General features: G+C 44.8%; 2 protein-coding genes and 2 long non-coding RNA genes across 18 annotated transcripts in view; 2 read left to right on the forward strand and 2 right to left on the reverse strand.

The window, feature by feature from the left end:
• The window catches only part of LOC122693890, a 29,012-nt gene extending 22,548 nt beyond the window's left edge, over positions 1-6,464 (forward strand). The window contains exon 4 of the long non-coding RNA XR_006341057.1: positions 6,341-6,464. This is a non-coding gene — a long non-coding RNA (uncharacterized LOC122693890). The remainder of the gene's footprint in view (positions 1-6,340) is intronic.
• LOC122693885 (acyl-CoA dehydrogenase family member 10) overlaps positions 1-7,751 on the reverse strand; it is a 51,376-nt gene extending 43,625 nt beyond the window's left edge. For 3 of the 9 annotated variants that reach the window (XR_006341053.1, XM_043901827.1, XM_043901820.1), the window contains exons 1-3: positions 7,556-7,690; positions 5,080-5,279; positions 467-615 (exon numbers count right to left, since the gene is read on the reverse strand). Coding sequence is in view for 8 of the 9 variants with exons in the window: in XM_043901827.1 (XP_043757762.1) it covers positions 467-615; positions 5,080-5,266 (336 nt within the window). In the remaining variant the exon portion in view is untranslated. The other 6 variants (XM_043901823.1, XM_043901822.1, XM_043901821.1 and 3 more) reach the window with 6 other exon arrangements.
• Positions 7,744-19,481, forward strand: LOC122693889. Of its 3 annotated transcripts, XR_006341056.1 has the most exons (7): positions 7,744-7,936; positions 10,652-10,813; positions 11,787-11,893; positions 13,226-13,345; positions 13,603-13,686; positions 15,372-15,993; positions 16,171-19,481. It is a non-coding gene; the product is annotated as an uncharacterized LOC122693889 (long non-coding RNA). The 3 variants fall into 3 exon arrangements; XR_006341055.1 differs by having other exon boundaries at positions 7,758-7,936; positions 15,372-19,481; XR_006341054.1 differs by lacking the exons at positions 13,603-13,686; positions 15,372-15,993; positions 16,171-19,481 and having other exon boundaries at positions 7,770-7,936; positions 13,226-13,463.
• Positions 19,482-19,603: 122 nt separating this feature from the next.
• The window catches only part of LOC122693886 (acyl-CoA dehydrogenase family member 10-like), a 37,332-nt gene continuing 35,173 nt past the window's right edge, over positions 19,604-21,762 (reverse strand). For all 5 annotated transcript variants that reach the window (XM_043901832.1, XM_043901830.1, XM_043901829.1 and 2 more), the window contains exons 17-18: positions 20,798-20,875; positions 19,604-20,203 (exon numbers count right to left, since the gene is read on the reverse strand). In XM_043901832.1, the coding sequence (XP_043757767.1) occupies positions 20,072-20,203; positions 20,798-20,875 (210 nt within the window). In that variant the 3' untranslated portion in view covers positions 19,604-20,071. The remainder of the gene's footprint in view (positions 20,204-20,797; positions 20,876-21,762) is intronic.

Below are 21,762 nucleotides of genomic sequence, written 5' to 3' on the forward strand. Positions count from 1 at the left end.
GACCACATAACATCATATTCACTGTTTTAACCACTTTGGATAACATTAAGTACATTCATTGTTATCTAACCAAAACCAACATCCATCCACAGAACTTCACTATATTTAAAATTATATTTTAGCAATTATATTGTGAAGGTATTGGAGTTAATATAAATAAAGAGCTTAGAACAATGCATAGTCCAGAGAAAGGCTCAATGTTATCACTGCGTTAAACAAGCTTTCTGATCAAAACCATTATGCAACAATTCCAGCCTCACATAAACAATAGCTAATGTACATAATATTTTTATTTTTCATTTGTGCAGTTAAAATTGAGTACCTGGGGATGGAACAAATAAAATCTTATAATGGGTTATTAGGTTTTCCCTTCTTCATTTTTAGTTTAACCAATTTAATGGATGAGTGTTGCATCCACTATTCTAGACAGAAAGAATATTGAAATTCAAGTGTGTTTATCACTTACAATTTCAGAGCAAAGTCTCCCAAATTCTTGTAAGAAATCTTCTGTTGTTATCTCTGCTCTCATAAATTTCATCCAGGGCCCATTTTCGCCACCTGAGATCAAGGCCTTCACTATAGTTCCAGAAGGGATATGATTCTGTACCTCCCATTCTACCAAAAGTAAAACACATGGTAAGTGAAACGATATATGGACAAACAGCTGAAGTCTGGGGAGCAGGTAATTACCATATAGGTTCTGTGGCATCACTGTGGTGCCAGGTGGGTTCTATTGGGAATTCAGAGAAATTCAGGAAATGGAAAATCTCAGCCTTAGACCTCCCAGGGAACAGCAGTAATAATTTGTGTGACTGAGGGGACACTGCTGCCAGGCATCAGTCCATGCCACCAGCTTGAGATGATGCTGGACACTGCATTATGAATTTTCTTCCCTGGTCTCTTATTAGCTGGTTCATATGTATTAGGTCAGGCTTCCCTGGTAGTTCAGAGGTAAAGAATCCACCTACCAATGCAGGAGATGCATTTCATCCTCGGGTTGGCAAGATTCCCTGGAGAAGGGAATGGCAACCCACTCTAGTATTCTTGCCTGGGAAAATTCCACGGACAGAGGAACCTGGCCAACTACAGTTCATGGGCTCTCAAAAAAGTCGGACACAACTTAGCAACTAACCAACAACGGTCCTGGCACACGGTATGGAAGTACATGAGGGAATAAATCAGATTCTGACAACACTCCAAAACAAACCCTTCATTTTGTAAACTGTAGTAATCATTCAGGGCAGTGCAGCTGGTACACTGAAACATTCAAATGGAGGATGGTGTCTTTGAAAAATAAAACTCTGTCCGTAAAGAGCCAAAGCAGTGGATGGATTACTATTATGTACATGGGGAGCACTGGGATAGCAGATAATTTTTCCTGTACAAGAGGGTTTTCTCTTTCTATAATATACCTGCTTATAGGGCAAAAACATATAGTATCCATAATTATATCTAAGATATAAGATACTTAACACAAAGCTTTTGTTTAATGTAGTAGTGGCTGTGCACTGAAAATATTTCAGACAACACAGAAAAGTATAAAAAAGAAAGCAGAATGACAAAGCAATCCCATTCTTCAGAAGTCACCAACGGGACCAACTCAGTATGTCTTCCGAGAACAGCAGGTCTTTTAGAACTCAATCCAAATAATAATACCTCTTTAATTTTACAACTAAAGTTAGAGGAATCTTTAGGATCTTAAGAGTTGGCAAGCATGCAAGGAAACAGGCACGCTCCTAGGCTGCTGATGGGGGTGTAAATGAGCACAACCTCTATGGAGTGCAACATGTTAAATGCACATTTACAATTGATGTAGCAATTCTGCTTCTAGGAATTTCTCCCAAAGATATATTTATAAGTGTAAGCAAAGATTATGTATACCACTGTTGGGCAGAAATGCTCACAGTGAAAACTAGAAACTTACATGTATGATAATAAAGGGCTTGTTAAAGCAACCATGGTACATTCATATAATGAAATGCCACGTAGATGTTAAAATGTATAAAATAGGTCAAAGGTCAGCAAATTACAGCCTGGGGGCCAAATCTGTCTCCCATCTATTTTTGTGGATAAAGTTTTACTGTAACATAACCACTCCTACTTGTTGACTATTGCTATGGCTGCTGCTGGCTCCAACAGTAGAGCTGAATAGTACCCCTGACAGAAGAAGTTTGCTAATTCCTGAACTAGACCTATGCCTGCTGTTGTTGTTGGTTAGTCACTGAGTGGTGTCCGACTCTTTGCAACCCAATGGACTGTAGCCTGACAGACTCCTCTGTCCGTGGGATTCTCCAGACAAGAATACTGGAGTGGGTTGCCATTTCCTTCTCCAGGGGATCTTCCCAGCCCAGAGATTGAACCTGAGTCTCCTGCATTGGTAGGCAGATTCTTTACCACTGAGCTACCTGGGAAGCCCATGCCTACTGATGTAGAAAATTTGGCAAGATATTTTACTAGGTCAGAAAAAAACAAAGGTACATCTAACAGTTTGTATGAAAAGTGAGAGTGTTAGTTGCTCAGTTTTGTCCAACTCTGTGATCCCATGGACTGTAGCTCACCAAGCTCCTCTGTCCATGGAGTTCTCCAGGCAATAATACTGGAGTGGGTAGCCATTCCCTTCTCTAGGGGATCTTCCCAACCCAGGGACTGAACCCAAGTCTCCTGCATTGCAGGCAGATTTTTTACTGTCTGAATCACCAGGGAAGCCCAAACAGTTTGTATAGCATGACCAAATCAGTGTAGACACAGTACACACACACACACACACGTTCCTGTGTATATATTGGGAATTTTTCGAAGGATAAACAGATTTTTCACAATGATAAACAATGACGGCTAGAACTGCGGGGAGCAGGTGGTGGTGACATAAGAAATTGGCCTTTGGAGAAGGAAATGGCAACCCACTCCAGGATTCTTGCCTGCAAAAGTCCATGGACAGAGGAGCCTGGCGGGCTGCCGTCCATGGGGTTACATGACTGAGCATGTGTGCACGAGGGTGGAGGGAGATGGGTTGGTAGCAATAAAGTGGTAGAACTAAAAAAATAAAGAAATTGGCCTTTGTATTTTTTTAAAATCCAAAGTATTAAATATACTTTTAGCACGAACTATTTAATAAATATGGTTGGCATAAGTGAGTTTCTGAATAGAAAAAAATTAATTAAATCTCTATTTCTCACAATTACAAAAATGAATTCTCAAAAGACTAAATATCCAAATCAGGAAAGGAAAAAAAAAAACCCTCAAAAAGTTAGAAAATAATATACAACATCTTTATGAATGTCAAGGAAAGAAAGACTTCCTTAGCCTAGACAGTTTACACTCAAGCCATAAAGAAAAACACAGATGATTTTGATGACAAGAAAAATGAAAATCCTGGTATTGCAAAAACATTATAAGATAAAAACACAAGTCAATAACAACCACAAGCGTTACTAAGTGCTCAAAAGATTTCAGGCACTGCTGAATAACATACCATTTAAAAGTATGAGCAGGATTTGAAAAGGCAGAGGAGGCAAGGAAGGGTAGCTTCAAGCAGAGGGAACAGAACCTGCAAAGGCACAGGAGTATAAACACATTTGGCGATTTTAAAGAGCATCAAGTAGTTGAAGGTAGCTGAAATGTGGGCAAATGGTGTGAAAAAAGGACATGAGAGCTGTTTGTGAGAGGCCCTGGAACCAGGTAAAGCTTCCGGTCTTGAAGGGAAAAACACTGCAGGCACTCAAGGATTTGAAGCAGGAGAAGGAAGGGAGAAGATGTGATGTATGTTTTAGAAGGGCAGTTCTAGGGGCTGTGTGGAGGGGGTGTAAAACCCAGAGGCCAGAGGTAGAGTTAGCAGTTAGGAAGCTACTGTGATCAAGCAGGTGGGAGAATTTAGGGATATAACATGTGTAGAGGCAGTAGCAGTGGAAAGAAGAAAATAGCTTCTCAAGGTATTCTGGAAAGAGTTGAGAAAATTCCTGCAAAGTGATCTTTATGTTTGCTGTAAAAGCAGAGATTCAGCTATCTGCCAAGGTTTGGTCTGGAGAAGTATGATGGCTCCGAGGGGAGTTTGGAACAGCCCTGTAGTAAATTCAAAAGGAATATCAGTGGAGGAATAGAAAGCCTGAGGGCTCACTTGCAGCTGAGCTAAAAAACAAAACAAAAAATAACTCAACCAGTTAGCAGAGCTTGGTAATTTTTCAACCAGGGGCACAGAAAACCTGACCTTGGGTTGATTTAGCATATAAAACTGCCCAATCAGCAACCACAGTCTGTCAAAAGAACAGAGACCTCTGTTTGGTCCTTCCTGTTGGCCAGAATGCGCATGTGATGGCAGAAAGTGAAGCAGCCAAACCTAATCCATGAGAGTGGAAAAGGGGTGTGCTCACAGCAGAGCAACACAAGGAAAACAACCCAGGGCCCTGATAGCACAGAGCAACACACTAGCCCAAGCCACACACCTGGACTTTCACGTAAAAAACACATTTGACTTCAATCTTGTTTCAGTCAATGTTTTGTTAGGTTTTCTAACACTTCAAGCCAAACAAATCAAACTTAAGTCAGTTCAACTGAGTGCATAAAAAGGTAATACCAGAAGGGGCTGAAAAAGGAAGGATCAGAGCCTAGAGGTTTGTCTTGGAACAAAAGCAGGTGTAGAGGGAGGTTGATGGAAGAGGAAAGGTTGTGATCAAAGTGGGGAGAGGGGAAGATTTCAGCATTCACAAGTAGTTCTCCGGGAAAGGTAGTTAAATTCTACCTATAACATTGACAGTAACAATGGCAGCTTGTCATTTATTGAGAATTTCAGATGAGCCAAGCACTCATTCTGCTAATCAAGTGCTTTCCATGAATAATCTGACTTAACCATCTCCTATCACCAAAGATGTACAGATCATTAGCCCTAATTTAATGATGAGGAAACTAAGACTCAGAGAAGTGAAATCATTTGCCCAAGATCTTCAGCAGCACTAACTGTTGCTTGAAATTTGATTCAAGAGCAAGAATAGCACCCACTGAGACAGTCATCTCCCCTCAACACCCTCCTTTCCCCCACCCCCACGCACACCAGTCTCCAAAGGTGAAGGAGAATGAAGAGCTCACCTGTGGCCACGCTCCCTGGAGAAGGAAGCAGAACTCCGCCCATGTCAAAAATCACTGCTCTGTAGGGGCCACCTCCAGAATGCGTCCATCTCCGGGCTCCCGGGCGCCTGCCCTGGACATGTTTCAGGAAGGCCGCCCTCCAAGCCCGCTGGAGCTGGGAGGACTGCAGAAGCCGCCTTAGGCACATGTTGGGGCCAAGGCTGTGAAGCAGAGACAGGACATGGTTAGCCGTCACTGCCTCCAAGGAGACCTCCGTCCTGGCACTCAGGGAGCCACCAGCATGTCTACTGTGACTCCCAACCAGATTTCAGACACAACCAGAGCTGAACTCAGTGTCTCTGCCCCCCATGACAACTCCTTTCCTAAGGTCCTTGGCTCAGGAAAGGGCTTCCCTGTTCCCCCAGCTACCCAAGCTAGAAAACTGGATTCACCCCTCAGTCTTCCAGCCAGACACCTCCATTCTGGTGCTCGGTGTGACCGGTCATTCCTCCCAAAGCTCTCCGTCTACTCTCTCCACTCCCACTGCATGATCTCACCCACAGACCTTTGCAGCAGCCTCCTAAGTGGGTCCCCTTGCCTCGTCAGTCAAAATGGCAAATTTGATCATGTCCTGCCCCCATTTAAAATCTCCAGTGACTCCCCATTGTCTTCACAATAAACTCTCAGCTCCTTAAGCTGCCTGAAAAGGCCCTCTGAGAACTTCTCCCCTCTGGGCAGCAGCTCTCCTTTGTATTTCACCTTAGCCTCGGTGATCTCGACACTCATGTCCACAGCAGCTTCACTGAACACATGATGCGCTCCTCCTGTGGCCAGGCCTTAGCATATGCTGTTTCCCTGGCCTGAATGCTCCCCTCCATCCGTTCCCTGGATAACTGCCCACTGTCCCTCAGGTTCTGGTTTGCCTGTCACTTCCTTCATGGAACCTCTTCCAGCCACAAGAAGAGGCAGATGAGCAGTCTCTGCTGTACTGTCTCAGGGTGCCCTGTATTCACCTCCTCCTAGCACTCACGATGCCGCCACACTATCATCCCTCCTACAGAGCAGGGCGATGACCTCCTGATCATCACCGCCTCTTTTCTAAACTTACTTTCAACAAGTTCAGGGGAAACAAAAACATACACACAACAGGTACATGTATATATAGATACACAAACATTTCCACATGAATAGACATAAATGTGGCAAATGTTAATAATTAGTGAAAGGCACATGATGAAAGGTGTATGAGAGATCCTTGTACTCGTCTTTCCATGTTTTTCAGGTCTGAAATAAAAACCTGGGAAAAAGGACAAAAACAACAACAAACTCTACTTGCAGTCAGTTCCACTTGAAAATCTTGAAGTTTCTCATGTGATGTCTACGGTTAAAAGCTAAGAAGCAAGTTAGAGCAAAACAGGTTGGTAAGACAGCCTGCAGGTTCATGGGAGTCACCTCAGTGCCACCAGAAGGACTAAATAAAGTATGTACGAATCTAAAGAAAGAATGCTTAGGAAGTAAATGCTCAAGATGATACAATGTGTTTCTTATGTAATTGGAAATTTGTAATTGGAAAGCTGAAATGAAAAATGTAGAGATTGATTTGCATTTTGGGTTTTACTTATGTTCCTATGCCAAGGCCAGAGTTAATGATGGCAGGAGAAATTTATTTATAGGCTCCAAAAAGTGTCAACACGTTCTGTGTGAGGGCTTAACAGAGATGAAGAGGGTGTCTGGACCTGAAAGGTTGACTTTCATTCTTATTGAGGACACTGTCCTCCTCGTGAAAGTGAAAGGCGTTCAGTCCTGTCCGACACTTTGCAACCCCATGGACTACACAGTCCATGGAATTCTCCAGGCCAGAATACTGAAGTGGGTAGCCGTTTCTCCTCCTCCTCATGATTCCTGCTAGTGGATAAGTCGGCAGCTCTCCTATGACTGGCTTCCTTCTTCCTTCCAACTAAAGATGATGCTTCTGTTCTAGCCACGTACTGATTGTGGCTCATTTCATCATCACAGCTGTACAAAGATACTAAATCAAGTTTACACAAAACTTAACTCAAGGTCACGAAACTGGTGATCAGGGTCTATTCCATAATCACCAACGTATCTCTACCGCCGAAAAAGAGCCTGGGCTCTCAGTAAACATTTGTTAAGAGATTAGTCCCGGAGGGGGACCCTGATCTATCTCCAGTTCAGGGCACTTAACCAGCCCACCGTCCTACCTTAACAGAATCAGAAACACTGCAACTAGTGCCAACTCCCCAGGCGAATTCAGCTCTCTGAGCCTCAGCGCACCTATCTGTAAAGCGTGGCTGACACAAAGCAACTCTGCCTACAGTTGGAGCGAGATCAAACACGACAAAAAGAGATCAGAGCTCGGGTCTCTGCAGGGCGCGGGTTCCTCGGACAATCGGAGACCTCGCGGAGTCAGAGACTCCTCGCCGTCAGATGAGGTGGGCTGAGGGAATGTCCCCTCAGGCCTGGGAGCAAAACCCACCGATCTTCCTAAATAGTGTCCAAGTGCCCGCGAACCCTGTGACGTGCCTCCTCCAAGTCCTCTTGGAATCCTGACCGGTGAGCGCGGGTTCACCTCTGAGCAAACACGGCAGTCACGTGGGCGCACCCAATCAGCTAGCCCGCTGATCCGCGCTTGCGTAACCCCAAGGGTCAGCGACGGCGGCCGGCAGGCGGCAGTGAAGGTTTTGGCTGTAAGCCGGTGGCGCTGAGGTGGTGGCGGCGGCGGCGCTACCGCCCCGTGGCGCTCAGCCTCAAGGCTCCCTCCCAGCCTCTCCTGAGCCCTCCGGGGCCTGCGCCGGCCAGCGCATCCAGCCGGAGCTCCCAGAACACTCGCGGGTCCCCGCCGACTTCAGCTTCAGCGGTGAGTCCGCGGCCTCTCCGCCTCCCCCGTAGCCCGCGCCTGGGCCCCCGGGCTCGTCCTCTCGGAGTCTGAGTCCGGGCAGGGGCCTCGGCGAGGGCTTTCGCCTCAGGAGGAAGCCGAGAAGTGGTTGGGATCCCTCTCATTTCCCCCATTCTTAGGAGGTCTTCCCAGGTGTCACCCCTGGGGAGTCTTCCTCAGTTCCTCCTTCCTGGTGCCTTCCCACCGGGACTCTTTATTATTTGGCGCGTCGCTCTCTCCAGCCTCGGTGAGAGCCTAGTTGTGCGAGTTGATTTCCTCTAGGCTTTGTGAAAACACAGGGAATACCCAGCACTCTGGCGGCTCCTGGGAACGTTTAATTAAATCCTTCCTCTTTGGAAAACTTTCCATTAAGGGGCCCTGTAGCAGTAGTTACAACTAAAATGTCTACACGTTCTGTATCTGAGCACTGTACTAAATACTTCCTGGGCACTGTTTTCTCTAATTGTCTTCATTCAACCCTACTAGTAGATGGGTGTGTGAGCCTTTTACAAACTGGGAAACTGAAGCCCTGGGATTAAGCGCCTTGCCCAGGATCATCTGTCAGATGGAATTCTACCTCAGAGAGCTGGACTTGAGAGTCTGAGCTCTTCATTCCCAGTCACACAGCCTCCTCAGGGGGAATGCAGGTATGGCTCTGTTCCTTGAACCTCCATCAGTTATCTAACAACAACATTCATTCAAAAAATGTAATCCAACGTGTCTGACTTCTTCCACTTTCAGTTCATTTCAGTCCCTGAGTCTTGCCGACTCTTTTCGACCCCATGGACTGTAGGCTTCCCTGTACATCACCAGCTCCCGCGGAGCCTACTCAAACTCATGTCCTTTGAGTCGTTGATGCCATCCAACCATCTCAGACTCTGTCACCCCCTTCTCCTCCTGTCTTTCCCAGCATCAGAGTCTTTTCCAGTGAGTCAGCTCTTCGCATCAGGTGGCCAAAGTATTGGAGTTTCAGCTTCAACATCAGTCCTTCCAGTGAATATTCAGGACTGATTTCTTTTAGGATGGACTGGTTGGATCTCCGTGCAGTCCAAAGGACTCTGAAGAGTCTTCTCCAACACCACAGTTCAAAAGCATCAATTCTTCAGTGCTCAGTTTTCTTTATAGTCCAACTCTCACATCCATACATGACTACTGGAAAAACCAGAGCTTTGACTAGATGGACCTTTGTTGGCAAAGTAATGTCTCTATTTTTTAATACGCTGTCAAGGTTGGTTATAACTTTCCTTCCAAGGAGTGAGCATCTTTTAATTTCATGGTTGCATTCACCATCTACAGTGATTTTGGAGCCCCAAAAATTAAAGTCTGCCACCGTTTCCCCATCTATTTGCTATGAAGTGATGGGACCAGATGCCATGATCTTACTTTTCTGAATGTTGAGCTTTAAGCCAACTTTTTCACTCTCCTCTTTCACTTTCATCAAGAGGCTCTTTAGTTCTTCTTCGCTTTCTGCTATAAGGGTGGTGTCATCTGCATATCTGAGGTTATTGATATTTCTCCCGGCAGTCTTGATTCCAGCTTGTGCTTCATCCAGCCTGACATTTCGCATGATGTACTCTTCCATTTTGGCATGTTTTGAAGACTCAACTGAGTAGCTCTGTGTTTTCAGAGCTCTTTTTCTTTGTGACTAGTGTTCCACTGTGTGGATGAACATCATTTATTATTCATTGATTTATTGGTGGAAGTTTGGGTTTCCGATTTTGGCTGTTATGAATAAAACTGTTATCAGCATTTGTGTAAAAGTAAAAAAAAAAAAAAGAAATACTTTTTGAGAGCCCACTCTCTGTTGGAGTTTTAGTTGTGTGTGGAAAGGGATGCCTTGCTTTAATGGCACCAGCAGTTCACTCAAGTTCATGGAGACGAATGAAGTAAATAATTACAGAATAAATGTAGAACTGCAGCTGTGACAAATGTGGTGAAGGAAGGAAAGATAGAATTTAGACAGCTGTTACGAGAGGATGTGTTTGATTTGGGGAGGGGGCCTGGGCTTGGTAACATGGGGAACTTCCCTGAGTGTGAATTTTGGAGCCGTTAATTAAAACACTGAATATGATTTAATAGGCTACTGGGTTTTGAAAATCAGCTAAGTTGACATAAGCCACATATACACTTCTACATGGGTCAGTCATTGATTGATTAATTTATTCAACAAATCTTTAAATAGCTTCCAATATGTGCTAGGCACTGTGATGTAAGTGCTGAGGATACAGTGCTGGGCAAAACAGGCATAATCTCCACTCTGATAAAGCCTATAATCACAGATTTAGGGTGTGATGGCATAAGGCTAACTCAGGGTGTTTAAGAAGACTACCCTAAAAGTTTTTTAAAGTTTTGATTATTAGTGGACTTTAGCCTTCATTTGGGGTCCAACACAGAGTGTCACTCTACAAGTGTTACTGAAATGTTGGTTTATCTGAGCGTGATCACTGTCAAAGCTCTTATCTCCTTCATTTGCTTTAAAGTGCATGATTTTCACTAGAACTGCCCTGCATTTCTGAGTTTATTGCCCTGGGCATTAATTGACTGTCAGGTACAGCAGGAGCCCCAGAGGTGAGTGAGAGGACTACTGCAAAGGCAGCTTACAGTCTTGAGGGAGGGCAGCAGAGAGAAAAGGGAAACCTGTGGATGCATACATTGAGAGTGGATTTATCAGGTATTAATCATTCATGTGTTCTTTAGTCGCGGAAATGTCTGAAGAGGAGATCCAAAAGAAGACACTAGCTTCAGCTGTAGCCTGTTTAGAAGGGAAGTCACCAGGGGAGAAAGCAGCAATCATACATCAGCATCTCGGTCGTCGAGAAATGACAGATGTGATCATTGAGACCATGAAGGCCAACCCAGGTACGCTTTCCAAAACCGTAGGCTATCTTCTATAAGGTAAACTCATGGTTGCTTATGTTGCAGTGGTGTTCAGTGAGCCTGTGATTAAGACCTCTAGCATACTTTAGCTTTTACTGCCTATGTTCCTTACATGAGTCTTTCAGGCCACATTTCAGTTTCTCTAAATATTTCTTCTAAATTACTTGTAACAAGCTAGGTTGACAACTCTCCTCAGTGAGGAGAACTACTTAGCATGTAGGTCTGTGGTGATTCATGTTGAATCCAGATAAACACGTTGTGACTCCCCGCCCCCAACCCCCTCTCCAGCTCACTCCATCCAGGGGAGTGGATGTGTATTGCATCTCCAGTGTGAAGAACTGGTAGGTTTGGTTTTCAAACTTAATAGCCCTGAATATTTGTCTCACTTAGGAGTGTATGATAGAAGACACCTGCTTTCTTATGGTATTTCTAAATATAAGAGCCATCTCTGCATTTGAGGGTGTTAATGATTTTTTTTTATGGGGCGGAGACCACTTTTAAGTTGAGATTCCCCCATAACTCCACTGTTCTGTGAATATAGTTCTTAACATAAGACGTCACAATTTCTCTGGGACCACAATGGAGGTGAACACCACTCCCATTTTCTAATTTGGATTCATTTCTGTCTGAGAACATCTCCATCAGAACCCCTCCACTTTCTCTCACAGCTTAAAATCTTCCTGATAGCTGTGGCAAACTCCAGTTCTCAATGTGTCCCGTAGGGTGCTATTCCCTATGAATGGCCTGAATTGCAGAGGATAAAGAGAGTTAATACTTACATTTCTGCCCTCTCACTCTTTTTTAAAATTCAAGTGATTTAAACCAGTTTTAAAGAAATATTGCAAGGCATTTAATTTGGATCTGTGAAGACAAAAATTTTGTCCAAGTTAAAAGCTTATGGAGACCTTTTTCATTCTGAAGAACCATGCATTGGTTGATTCATTCTTTTCTCTAGATAATTATGTCCACTGACTGGTTGCAAGTAAAACAGATGATGGAAAACTAGTACAGTATGAGGGTGATACTTGCCCAAAGGAGAAAATAGACACCTTACAGTTAAAGGTAAGATATTTTATTAGTAATTACTAAATACTTATATCTGCTGCTTTTTACTATTCCAAGTGTCCATCAACTGGATAAAGACTGGATAAAGACAAATGGATAAAGAGGATATGGTGTGTGTGTGTGCGCGTGCATACACACACATATACACACAATGGAATCCAAATAGGATGCCATGTACTTACTAGAAAAATTAGAATAAGGTGGCCTGTCATGAGTATCCATGGTGACATGAGTCAACAGGAATGTGACTAGGTTGTAAATGAATTTAAACATGGAAGAACTCCTATTCTGATTGCTACAAATGTGGCCTCCAGAAGGCTAGATGTGGAAGATGTGAAATTTGTCATCAATTTTAACTACCCTAACTCCTCAGAGGATTATCTTCATCGAATTGGAAGAACAGCTCACAGTACCAAAACAGGCACAGCATACACTTACTTGACACCTAATAACATAAAGCAAGTGAGTGACCGTATCTCTGTGCTCCTTGAAGCTAATCAAGCAGTTAATCCCAAGTTGCTTCAGTTGGTCAGAAACAGTTTCAGATCATTTCAGAGTCAGGAGAGACATGCAGGCTGACTGTCACAACAGATACTCTGTGGGCAAAACAGGTGGACTAAATCCCTTTAGAGACAGAGAAAATTATGAAAGGGGTTACATTAGTCTGCTTAAGAGAGATTTGGGAGCAGAAACTCAGAATGTGGTTTATATTTGCTGCAAGTTACACCAGTGGGAGCTTTGGAAGTCATTTTGTGCCTGCTGGCATACAGACCAGTTTTAGAACTAGTAATCCAACAGGGACTTACCAGAATGGTTATGACACCATTCAGCAATATGGGAGTAATGTTCCATATATGCACCATGGTGTGAAACAGCAAGTATTTGCATATCCTGCTACTGCAGCTGAGCCTATATTTGGTTATCCAGTGCAAACAGGATATTCTCAATAAGACTTTAGAAGTATGTGTAAACATCTGTTTTTCATAATTGCTCTTTATATTATATGTTATCAGACAAGATAGTTATTTAAGAAAAGAAACATGGGAAATGCAGAAATGACTACACTGCAGCAGTAATTATGATGCACTTTTTTGCTATTTAAGTTGGATGTTTCTCTACATTCCTAAAACAGTTTTTAGGGTTTTTTTTGTACTAAAAAGGGCAAGCAGTGTTTTCCCCAAAGTTAAGTGTACAGTGATTTCAATAAATGAAGGCAATGTGTGACATCCCAATAAAAAATATTTGAAAATTAAAAAAATATTTTTCTCTATCAAACTTTATTCTTCTGACTCAAAGTTTTCATCTAATTGGAATCCTGCTAATTTTTAGTTTCTGAAAGATGAGTTGAAAGCTGCAATGGAAAAAAAAAAAAAAAAGAAAGCTGCAATGGAAGAAAGTCTTCAGAAGCATCCCCCATTGCACCAAGAAGTAAAGATCAAAGTAAAGAAGGTATAAACACCCAGCCCAGGCTGGATACATGAGACAAGTGCTCGGGCCTGGTGCACTGGGAAGACCCAGAGGAATCGGGTGGAGAGGGAGGTGGGAGGGGGGATCGGGATTGGGAATACATGTAAATCCATGGCTGATTCATATCAATGTATGACAAAAACCACTACAATATTGTAAAGTAATTAGCCTCCAACTAATAAAAATAAATGGAATAAAAAAAAAGAAGGTGTAAATGCTGCTCCTGATTCTCCATCCAGGCAGCTTCCAGACCAGATTTCCTTCTTCGGTGGAAACCTCTCAGTTGAAATAGTTCACAGTATTATGTATCTATTCAAGACAAGGTGAGAAAAACACTGTTTCTTTTTGAGTTTGCCTATTTTTTGACATTGGGCAGAGAAAGTGCTCTTGCCCTGAAGGGAAGTAGATATTTTAAGCTTCAAAGGAATAGAACAATATTTTTTGTGTTAAAGAATTCCCTGGTGTTTTATATTTAGCTAAATCTTGTAGATTGGGTCAAAGCTTCTTACAAAAGTAACATAGATACACCTGAGAAAATACCTGGGAAAGTTCTAGAGAAGGTAGGCATGCAGGTGATTGGGAAGTTGAAAGGAAGCAATATAGGAGATAGACGGGCTCCAGGTTAGACATTTACAGCCTCCCGTTTGCATTTCATGGGGCACGAAGAAGTGGGCTTCAGGCTGGATACTTAGAACTGTTAGCATTTTGTGAGACAAGAGATAGGTGGTCTCCTTAAGTGTAAACACCTTAAGGTAATAGTCCTGGCTATACCTATAGTCAAGGTTATAATCATGGCAAGGACAAAGAGGGGCCAAACCTTGTTTGAGTAAAGGATTAAGGGATCTCCCTCCCTCCCTCTTTTGAGACGAGGGAGACACTACACATGGCAGAAAGGCTCCTTGTGGGTCAGAAGTCAGGGGACAATACCAGGCCATAATGAGGCTTGCTCCTCCCAGATGCCTTCACTTTGATCTGTCTTGGCTGAAGGGGATGAGTGTACCCCCAAGGGAGTGTCCCAGTTTAGGTCAGGTGTGGAATAAGAAGCCAGATAATTGAATTGGAGGAAGACAAAGACCTGGAAGAACTGACCTATATAAATGACTTAACCACCTCTTTATTGCACTCCTCCTCACTAGGGGGATGCGCACACCCTCCCTCTCCAGGTGTGCATCTCTGCCTTGCTTCTGCCTTAACTAAACAAACCATTTCTTGGTGTGCTCTCCCACTTGTTGTGCTATGTCTCTAATAATAAACTTTGTATCTACATTTGCAGTTTCTGCCTCTGTGATAAATGCACTGGGGGCAAAGATCCAGGGAAAAAGTGCTTCTAGCCTGTAGCCCTTGCTGGTCTGGTAGCTAGGATTCCTGGTTTTCAACCAGGCTACCAAGGTTCAATACCTGGGCATGGAGTTAAGATCTAGCCTCACGCCACTGCTCACTGCTGCCTTGCTGAGATCAGAAGGAAGATAAAAAAGAAAAGAAAAATTATAAGTGATCCATAACATCGTTGTAGTCTCATATTCCCACCAAGTCTTTACTAAAGAAGCTTGTAGGTCAGTTAATTGATTGCAGTTTCATCATGTCTTTCAACTCCTTTCTATGGTCCAAACAAGGCTTGCTGGAGGCCAAAGGAAAGGAAGGGTTTGTTTGGTAATCAATAAGCTGGGCCACCAGCTCCTTGGATGTTGGTAGCAGACCTCTTTAAAAGTCTCTAAAGAGGACAGTCCTTGTCCTGCCTTGTTCACTCGGTCCCCACTGGGACACAGAATACTCCAGTAGCCATTTTGGATCATAGCTGTTGAAGTGAGTTTGCAGAATTTCAAAAGCAAATTGCATTGTGGGAGGTTTTTCTTTCCCCTCTATTCCAGCTGTTCCAACCCAGCAAAACTTTCTGTAATCTTCAGAGTCACACCCTCAAGGTTCAGAATTCTCTTTCTTATCCTTAACTTTAGAACACAGATCATGTGTTTTTATGTAACTAATTGAGGTCTTACCTCCTTCTTGGCAGAACCTTTGGTTTATCTAATATGTGGCCACATAGGATGTGGACAATATGTGAGTCAACATGCCTATAAGCACTTAGAGGAGACCCAACACACGTATGCCATGCAGCCCACCAACCATCGAGTCTGGGACTACACTGGAGGTGAACACCACTCTTATTTTCTAATTTGGATTCATTCTGTCTGAAAACATCTCCATCAGAACTTTCTCTAAACCTTCTCACCGCTTGAAATCTTCCTGACAGCTGTGGCAAACTCCAGTTCTCATGGTGCCCCATAGGGTGCTATTTCCTATGAATGGCCTGCATTACACAGGATAAAGAGAGTTAATGCTTACACTCCTGCCCTCTCACTTTTTTTTTTAAATCAAAATGATTTAAACCACTTTTTAAAGAAGTATTGCATGGCATTTAATTTGGATCTGTAAAAACAAAAATTTTGTTGAAGTTAAAGGCATAATTATGGAGACTTTTCATTCTGAAGAAACACACCTTGGTTGACCCATTCTTTTCTTTACATAATTATTTCTGTCAACTGGTTTCAAGTAAAACAGATGGAAAAATAGTACAGTGTGAACATGAGGGTGACACTTGGCAGGAGGAGAAAATAGATGCCTTACAGTTAGAGGTAAGATATTTTATTAGTAATTACTAAATACCTATGTCTACTGCTTATTACTGTTCTAAGTTGGAAGGTTGTTTGGGCTTTTAATTTTGCCATTTGCCCTGCATGTTAGCTTTTGTTTTTAAGATCTATGTTGCTCTGAAGGATTACTAAAATATTTTTATTCCATCTCATTTTCAGCTTTGAAAGTCTGGGTTTCACTGAGTCGTATTACTTCCAGTGTCACGTTCCTAGTTGTCTCAGGTTCAGGATTAGGGTTGTCCTCTGTAGCTGTGATAAAACCGGAGATAAGAATCTTCCTGTTGGCATCACAGTAGCAGTTGGAAATTGAGCAAACTTGGTCAGGATGAGGAATCTCCAAAGCATCTTTCCATGCCAAGAAGCTTTTTCACATATACTGGGCTGGAGTTTATGAACTGGACCCTAAACACAGATGAAGTCATTTAGGGGTATTCATATAATTAAACAACAAAATTAGCACAGTCTGATTTTTCTCACTGAAGTAATTCCCATCTATTGTAAAATTGATGTGTAAATTTTATGTTAAGGGAGGAATAGTTTAACATGAGGTCTATTTTATATAAATTTCAAAATGATGGTTTTAAAAACAAATACCTTAACCATAGGAGGAAGTGGACATTTGAAACTTGATCATCTCCAGACTTTTAAGGTCAGTGGAATGGCCTAAAATAGGATTATTGTTACTATTAATAAACTGTATTAATCTGAAAAAGCTCAAATCTTTAATGTTAAAATTTTTAGACTAAGTAACTATAATATATTAAGTATGTTTATTCAGTGAGTATTTATTGAGAGTTATTCTCCATGTGCTGGGAATTCAGCATTGAATAGGCTCCATGCTCTCATAGAGTGTACATTCTAGTGACACGCACATTTTCCCAATTGTCCTTTCTTTCTGTTACCCTTCATTCTCTAGCCTGCAAACATGATTAGATCGCTTCCAGTCCCCTGGAACAGTTTCCAGAATGCAGATGTGACTTACTGTCTCTCACAGGCATGTCCATTGATTGAGCTCAGCTAGACAGGGCTTGCTCATGTTGCACAGTTAAGGCACCTGGGGCCACAGGTGCAAGGTGGCTTCTTCACTCATATGGCTGACAGCACACAGTTGCTTGGGTTTCCTGACTGTATGGCAGGCTCAGGCTAGTCTGACCTCTCACATGACAGCTGGTTTCCCCAGAGAGTTCCACAATACCAGGGAGACTTCTAAGATCTAGCTTTAGATTTTGCCACCAAATTCCATTGATCAGCATGAGTCATGGGCCCCGTCCAGGTTCACAGAGAGGGAGGAGAGCCTCCACACCTGCCTGAGAAGAGCAGCAAAGAATTAGCAGCCACCTTTCCTCTACCACACTACTGTCATGATTGTTGTAAGAACCAAGTTAGATTATTCTTTGAACCATTTAACAAATTTTTAGTGAACACCTGTGATGGGCCAGGCACTGTTCTAGGGCTGAGGACACAGTGGGAACCAAACTCAGTAAAGATCTCTCTCTCATGGAGCTGGTATTCTGGTGGGCATAGAAAATCAATCAGATACACAAGGCAACCTCAGACTGCAGTCGTAAGTGCAAAAGAGAAAAACAGGATCCAGACAGTACCGAATAGGGGGAAGATAGAGAAGGCTAGCTCTGTGCTGTTGTGAGGAGGAACAGCTCCCGCCTCTGGGGAGAGACTGCTGCTGGTTTAATGAAGCCAGTATCAGGGATGCACAGGCCTCTCCATTCACTCAGGGAAGGAGTCCTTATGCAAAGCTACTATTCTCGTTTAAGAGTCTCTGCTCCCAAAGCCAAGAAGTGGCCTCAGGGGAGTACAGAGGGGAAATTTCCCCTGAGGTTAAGGAAGCTGGTCTCTCAGGGAGGGGGCTGAGGTCACTTTAGTCACTTCAACCAAGGTGAAAGTGAAGGCAAGGACACCCCTCCAAGCTCTTCCTTGCCCAAGAGCTGTCCCAATGTAGCTTGACCCTGGCTTAGGACTCCAGTCACTCTGGGCCAGGGTCTGGGACCTCAAACAAGATCAAGGCATGAAGCAAAGCCCAGAACTTGGTTGATGCCAGGGCCTGAGATTTCAGGGCAGCAGGACCCATGGAGGGCTGGCTTGGCTCAGTGGCCAGGGGTTGAGACAAGAATCAGGAGGAATCTGGATCTTTTAATCACATTGCCCCATTTGTGTCACGTGGGACAAAGGACTTCACCTGCTCACACCTTTATTTCCTCATCTGTTGAGTAGAAATCACTGTAATACCCCTCACAGAGGGGCACATGAGAGGCTTCCAAGTGTTGCCTTGAGCCTCACGGAGCGAGCATGCAAGGCAGTGACCATAATGGTAGTGCCTGGATGACACAAGAAGAACCGGGCAGTCTGGGTCCACTAGGGGTCACTTTCTTAGGCTCAAGTTTGGCATTTCAGCACAATGCCGCAGCACCCGTCACGTCAGAATCTGAGCTGTGCATCTGCAGTGAGATGCTCAGGGCCTTCAGGAGGAGAGTGTGGGTGAACGTCAGCTAGGTTCTTGGGAAATGTGTGGGTTCACATTAGTTGGTTGATCATCAGTCTGGAGGGAAAAGACACCTCTGTTTCTTCCTGCAGGAGAGCTGGGAAGTGGGTGACAGGTAGTTTCCAGTGGAGGGAACAGGCGTGGCAGGAGGAGTCCAGGCTGGAAGCCAGGTAGACCCCAGTTCAAGCTGGACTGGGCCACACCCTGCCCACATACTCCCCTCTCTGAGAATCGACCTCACCTCCTGCTGAACGTGGAGGAGAGTGAAGCCCACGGGGAGAAGCAGAGATAACACCCATGAAGGACGGAGGAGGGCCTGGCCCACAGTCTGCGACCACTCTGAGCATCTGTTCCATTGCCACCCTGAGTGCAGGTTCAGGATTCACAGCTTCACACCCACAGCTTCACTGAAGCACTTGAAGGGAGAGGTCAGCTACAGAGGGAAACAGGCTGCAGTGGTGGGGTGAGCCCGACTAACCTTGTACTGTTTCCTCCTCCTGATCAGGATATCAGCACCTGGTCCCGAGAGGATGACCCACCCAAATTTGGGTTATGTACTCAACAAAGATAGTTGAGATTTCTGAACTATATTCTGGTCATAGGCCGGTATGATGCTGTTGTGACCACAGTAGATTTCCCGTCAGTCTTAATCTTATGTACTATCCTTTCTCTTCACCAAGGTCTTTAAGTCTGGGAGTGATGAGTTTCCATGTGTGTTTTCGAGGGGTTCCTCTAGGGACAGCATGGAAAATCGGTCCTAGAGAGGAGGACAGGCTGCAACAGCAGAGAGCTGACGTGAGAAATGATGAGGGCCTAAGTAGAAGCAACAGGGCTGGCTGGGAGGGAGAGCATGGAGGGAGACTTGACAGGTCGCTGGGTGGAGACGAAAGAGAGGAGGAGTGAAAGACGTGTGAGGATGCGGCTGACACTGCTTCAGGCTGAAGTGTGAGTTTTTGTTCTCCACTCCTTGTGTATGACAGAATGTTCACGAAGTCTCTGAGACATATCTTCTTCTTTGTTCCCAAAGCTCATTTCCAAAATAACATTTTGGCAATCTGTGTTTTGGATATTGAAATAAAGAAAATCACCTAGCAATGGCTTCACAATTTGGGTTTATTTCCATTCTCCCAGAGCACGTCTGCCCTGGGTCTGTAGGCTGCCACCATCAGCTGGGGGCGGTGGGGGACACAGAGCAGGAGGCCACCGTATCACCCTCAGATTGGGAGCAACCAGAGGCACAGCACCCTGGCAGGACTCCTAATATTCATGCAGAGTCCCACAGCCAGAGAGAAGGGGCCTGGCTGCCCATCTGGCACCTGGACTAAAGATCACTTCTCCAGGCTCTTCATTACTCCCCTTCCCCCTTGCCTGAAACAGGCAACTCCAGGCTTCTTACACAGGAGTGTGTTCTGTAGGGACCCATCAAGGCTAGGTTCACAGCAAGGATCCCAGGACAGAGCTGCTGGGAGGGGTACAAGGAGCACACATACCAGGCCTTTGAAAGCACATCATTAAAGATTTGGGAACCACAGGCCCGGCGGGGACGATCTGACTCCTGCAAGTCTAACTGCGGTGCTTCAGCTCCATCTTGGCCACTGCCCTCTGGTGCACCTGATCAGCAAGGCGCAGTACTCGGACCCCCACGAAGAACTGAGCCAGTGGGTGGTCGCTGCTCAGCCCTGCTGCTCCGAAGACCTGGCAGACACAGCGAAGGAGAGGAGGAAGCCCTGGGTGAGCCCTCATCCCTGAGAGCCCCAGTAACAAGTGCCTGCTCCTAAGATGTCAGGACAGCTCAGAACAGCTACATTGCAAGGATGTCCCCTGACACCTGTGTGACAACAGTGTTCTGGAAAAGTCCAAATGGGGCCTCACTAGCCATCCCAGGGACACCAGACTCCCCAGATCTGCTCCACTAGGTGACTTCTGCTGTCGGGAAGTCCCTCTCTAGGGGCCGTGGATTGAGATTTGAGAAGGAGGCATCTCTATGTGGTTAGGAGGCTGGGCCTGGTGTAAGAAGGACCTAGGTTCCCCAAACTCTGAGCTCAGCTCCTTGCAAGCTGAATGACCTTGGACAAATCACTTTCCTGTGCTTCTGTTTCCATGTATTCAAAATGGAAGCAGGAATAGGACCCCTCATAGGGTTGTTCTGAGGAGGAAAAGGACAGTCATGTATGGGGGTGTGCAACAAAGGGCAGCTATTAGTTTACAGGAGGTTGGGCAGCTGAAGGAGAGGAATTCTGAATCTTGTGAATGATTCAGAAGAACCAGCGATCCATCATCTGTGCTCACCTGAATAGCACGATCAATCACTCGGGAAGCCATGGATGGGGCCACCATTTTAATCATGGCAATATCCAGAGCTGCAGCCTGCAAGGAAGAGGAGCTGTGGTGAGGAGGGCAGACCCCAGGGTGGAACGTGTGGAAGATCGATCAGTTTCACAGGGAGGAGGAGAAACAACAGCTCAGAACAGAGACCTCAGGTCCCTCCCTCTGGATCACAAGCCTTGCCTGGTGCATGGACCCTGCCCAGCACCAATGGGGTGGAGGGGCAGGGGGCGGTGACGAGGCAGGTGACTTGGGGTGCTGGGTGGTGTGGGCAGCTGCCTGGTCGAAGAAAGACAAGAGGCACCTTCCCAGGCGACGGGCAGCATCACTGCACACACAGTGCAGCGTGGGGACTGGCCTGAGCTTCCTTCAGGGTCATGATCAGCTCTGTATTCAAGGGGAAAGGTGGAACGAGGCCAGCCAGGACTCTGGGGGATTTAGGTTCAAGGATCTTCCCTGAGTCTGGGATTTGCATCAAAGCCCCCAAGAGCCCTCATACTGCCACTAGAGAGCCAAGAAATCAGAATTTGAGCCTGGATCACCCTTGCTACCGAGGGCTCTCAGCTAAGGGTTGGAGACCCATGGAGAGATGGAGAAAGCAGGGGTTGGCCTGGCACCATGCCTGGCACCAGAGGCACTCAGAGCCACTTAAATGATAATGTCACGTTGAAAATGAAGCTTCTCCTCTAATTCCCTGGCTTACTCTCAGTTTGCCTGATGCCTGTAAGATCAGGTGGGGCTGTAGCTCAGGCCGGGGCCATGTGGCCCTGCTGTCTTGAACCCATAAGGTCAGTGGGTCAATAAAACAGAAAGGTTAGTCCTCTTTATTGTACCTTTTCTATTTTTCAGAAGCTGCCCAGGTAGTTCCAAGGAGAGTTGAAGCAAAGTTATTTATGTCAAGGAGTCAAGCACTTTCTCTGTGGTTTGCT

The sequence above is a fragment of the Cervus elaphus genome, chromosome 5 (genome assembly GCF_910594005.1).
Source record: "Cervus elaphus chromosome 5, mCerEla1.1, whole genome shotgun sequence".
Taxonomy (NCBI): Eukaryota; Metazoa; Chordata; class Mammalia; order Artiodactyla; family Cervidae; genus Cervus; species Cervus elaphus.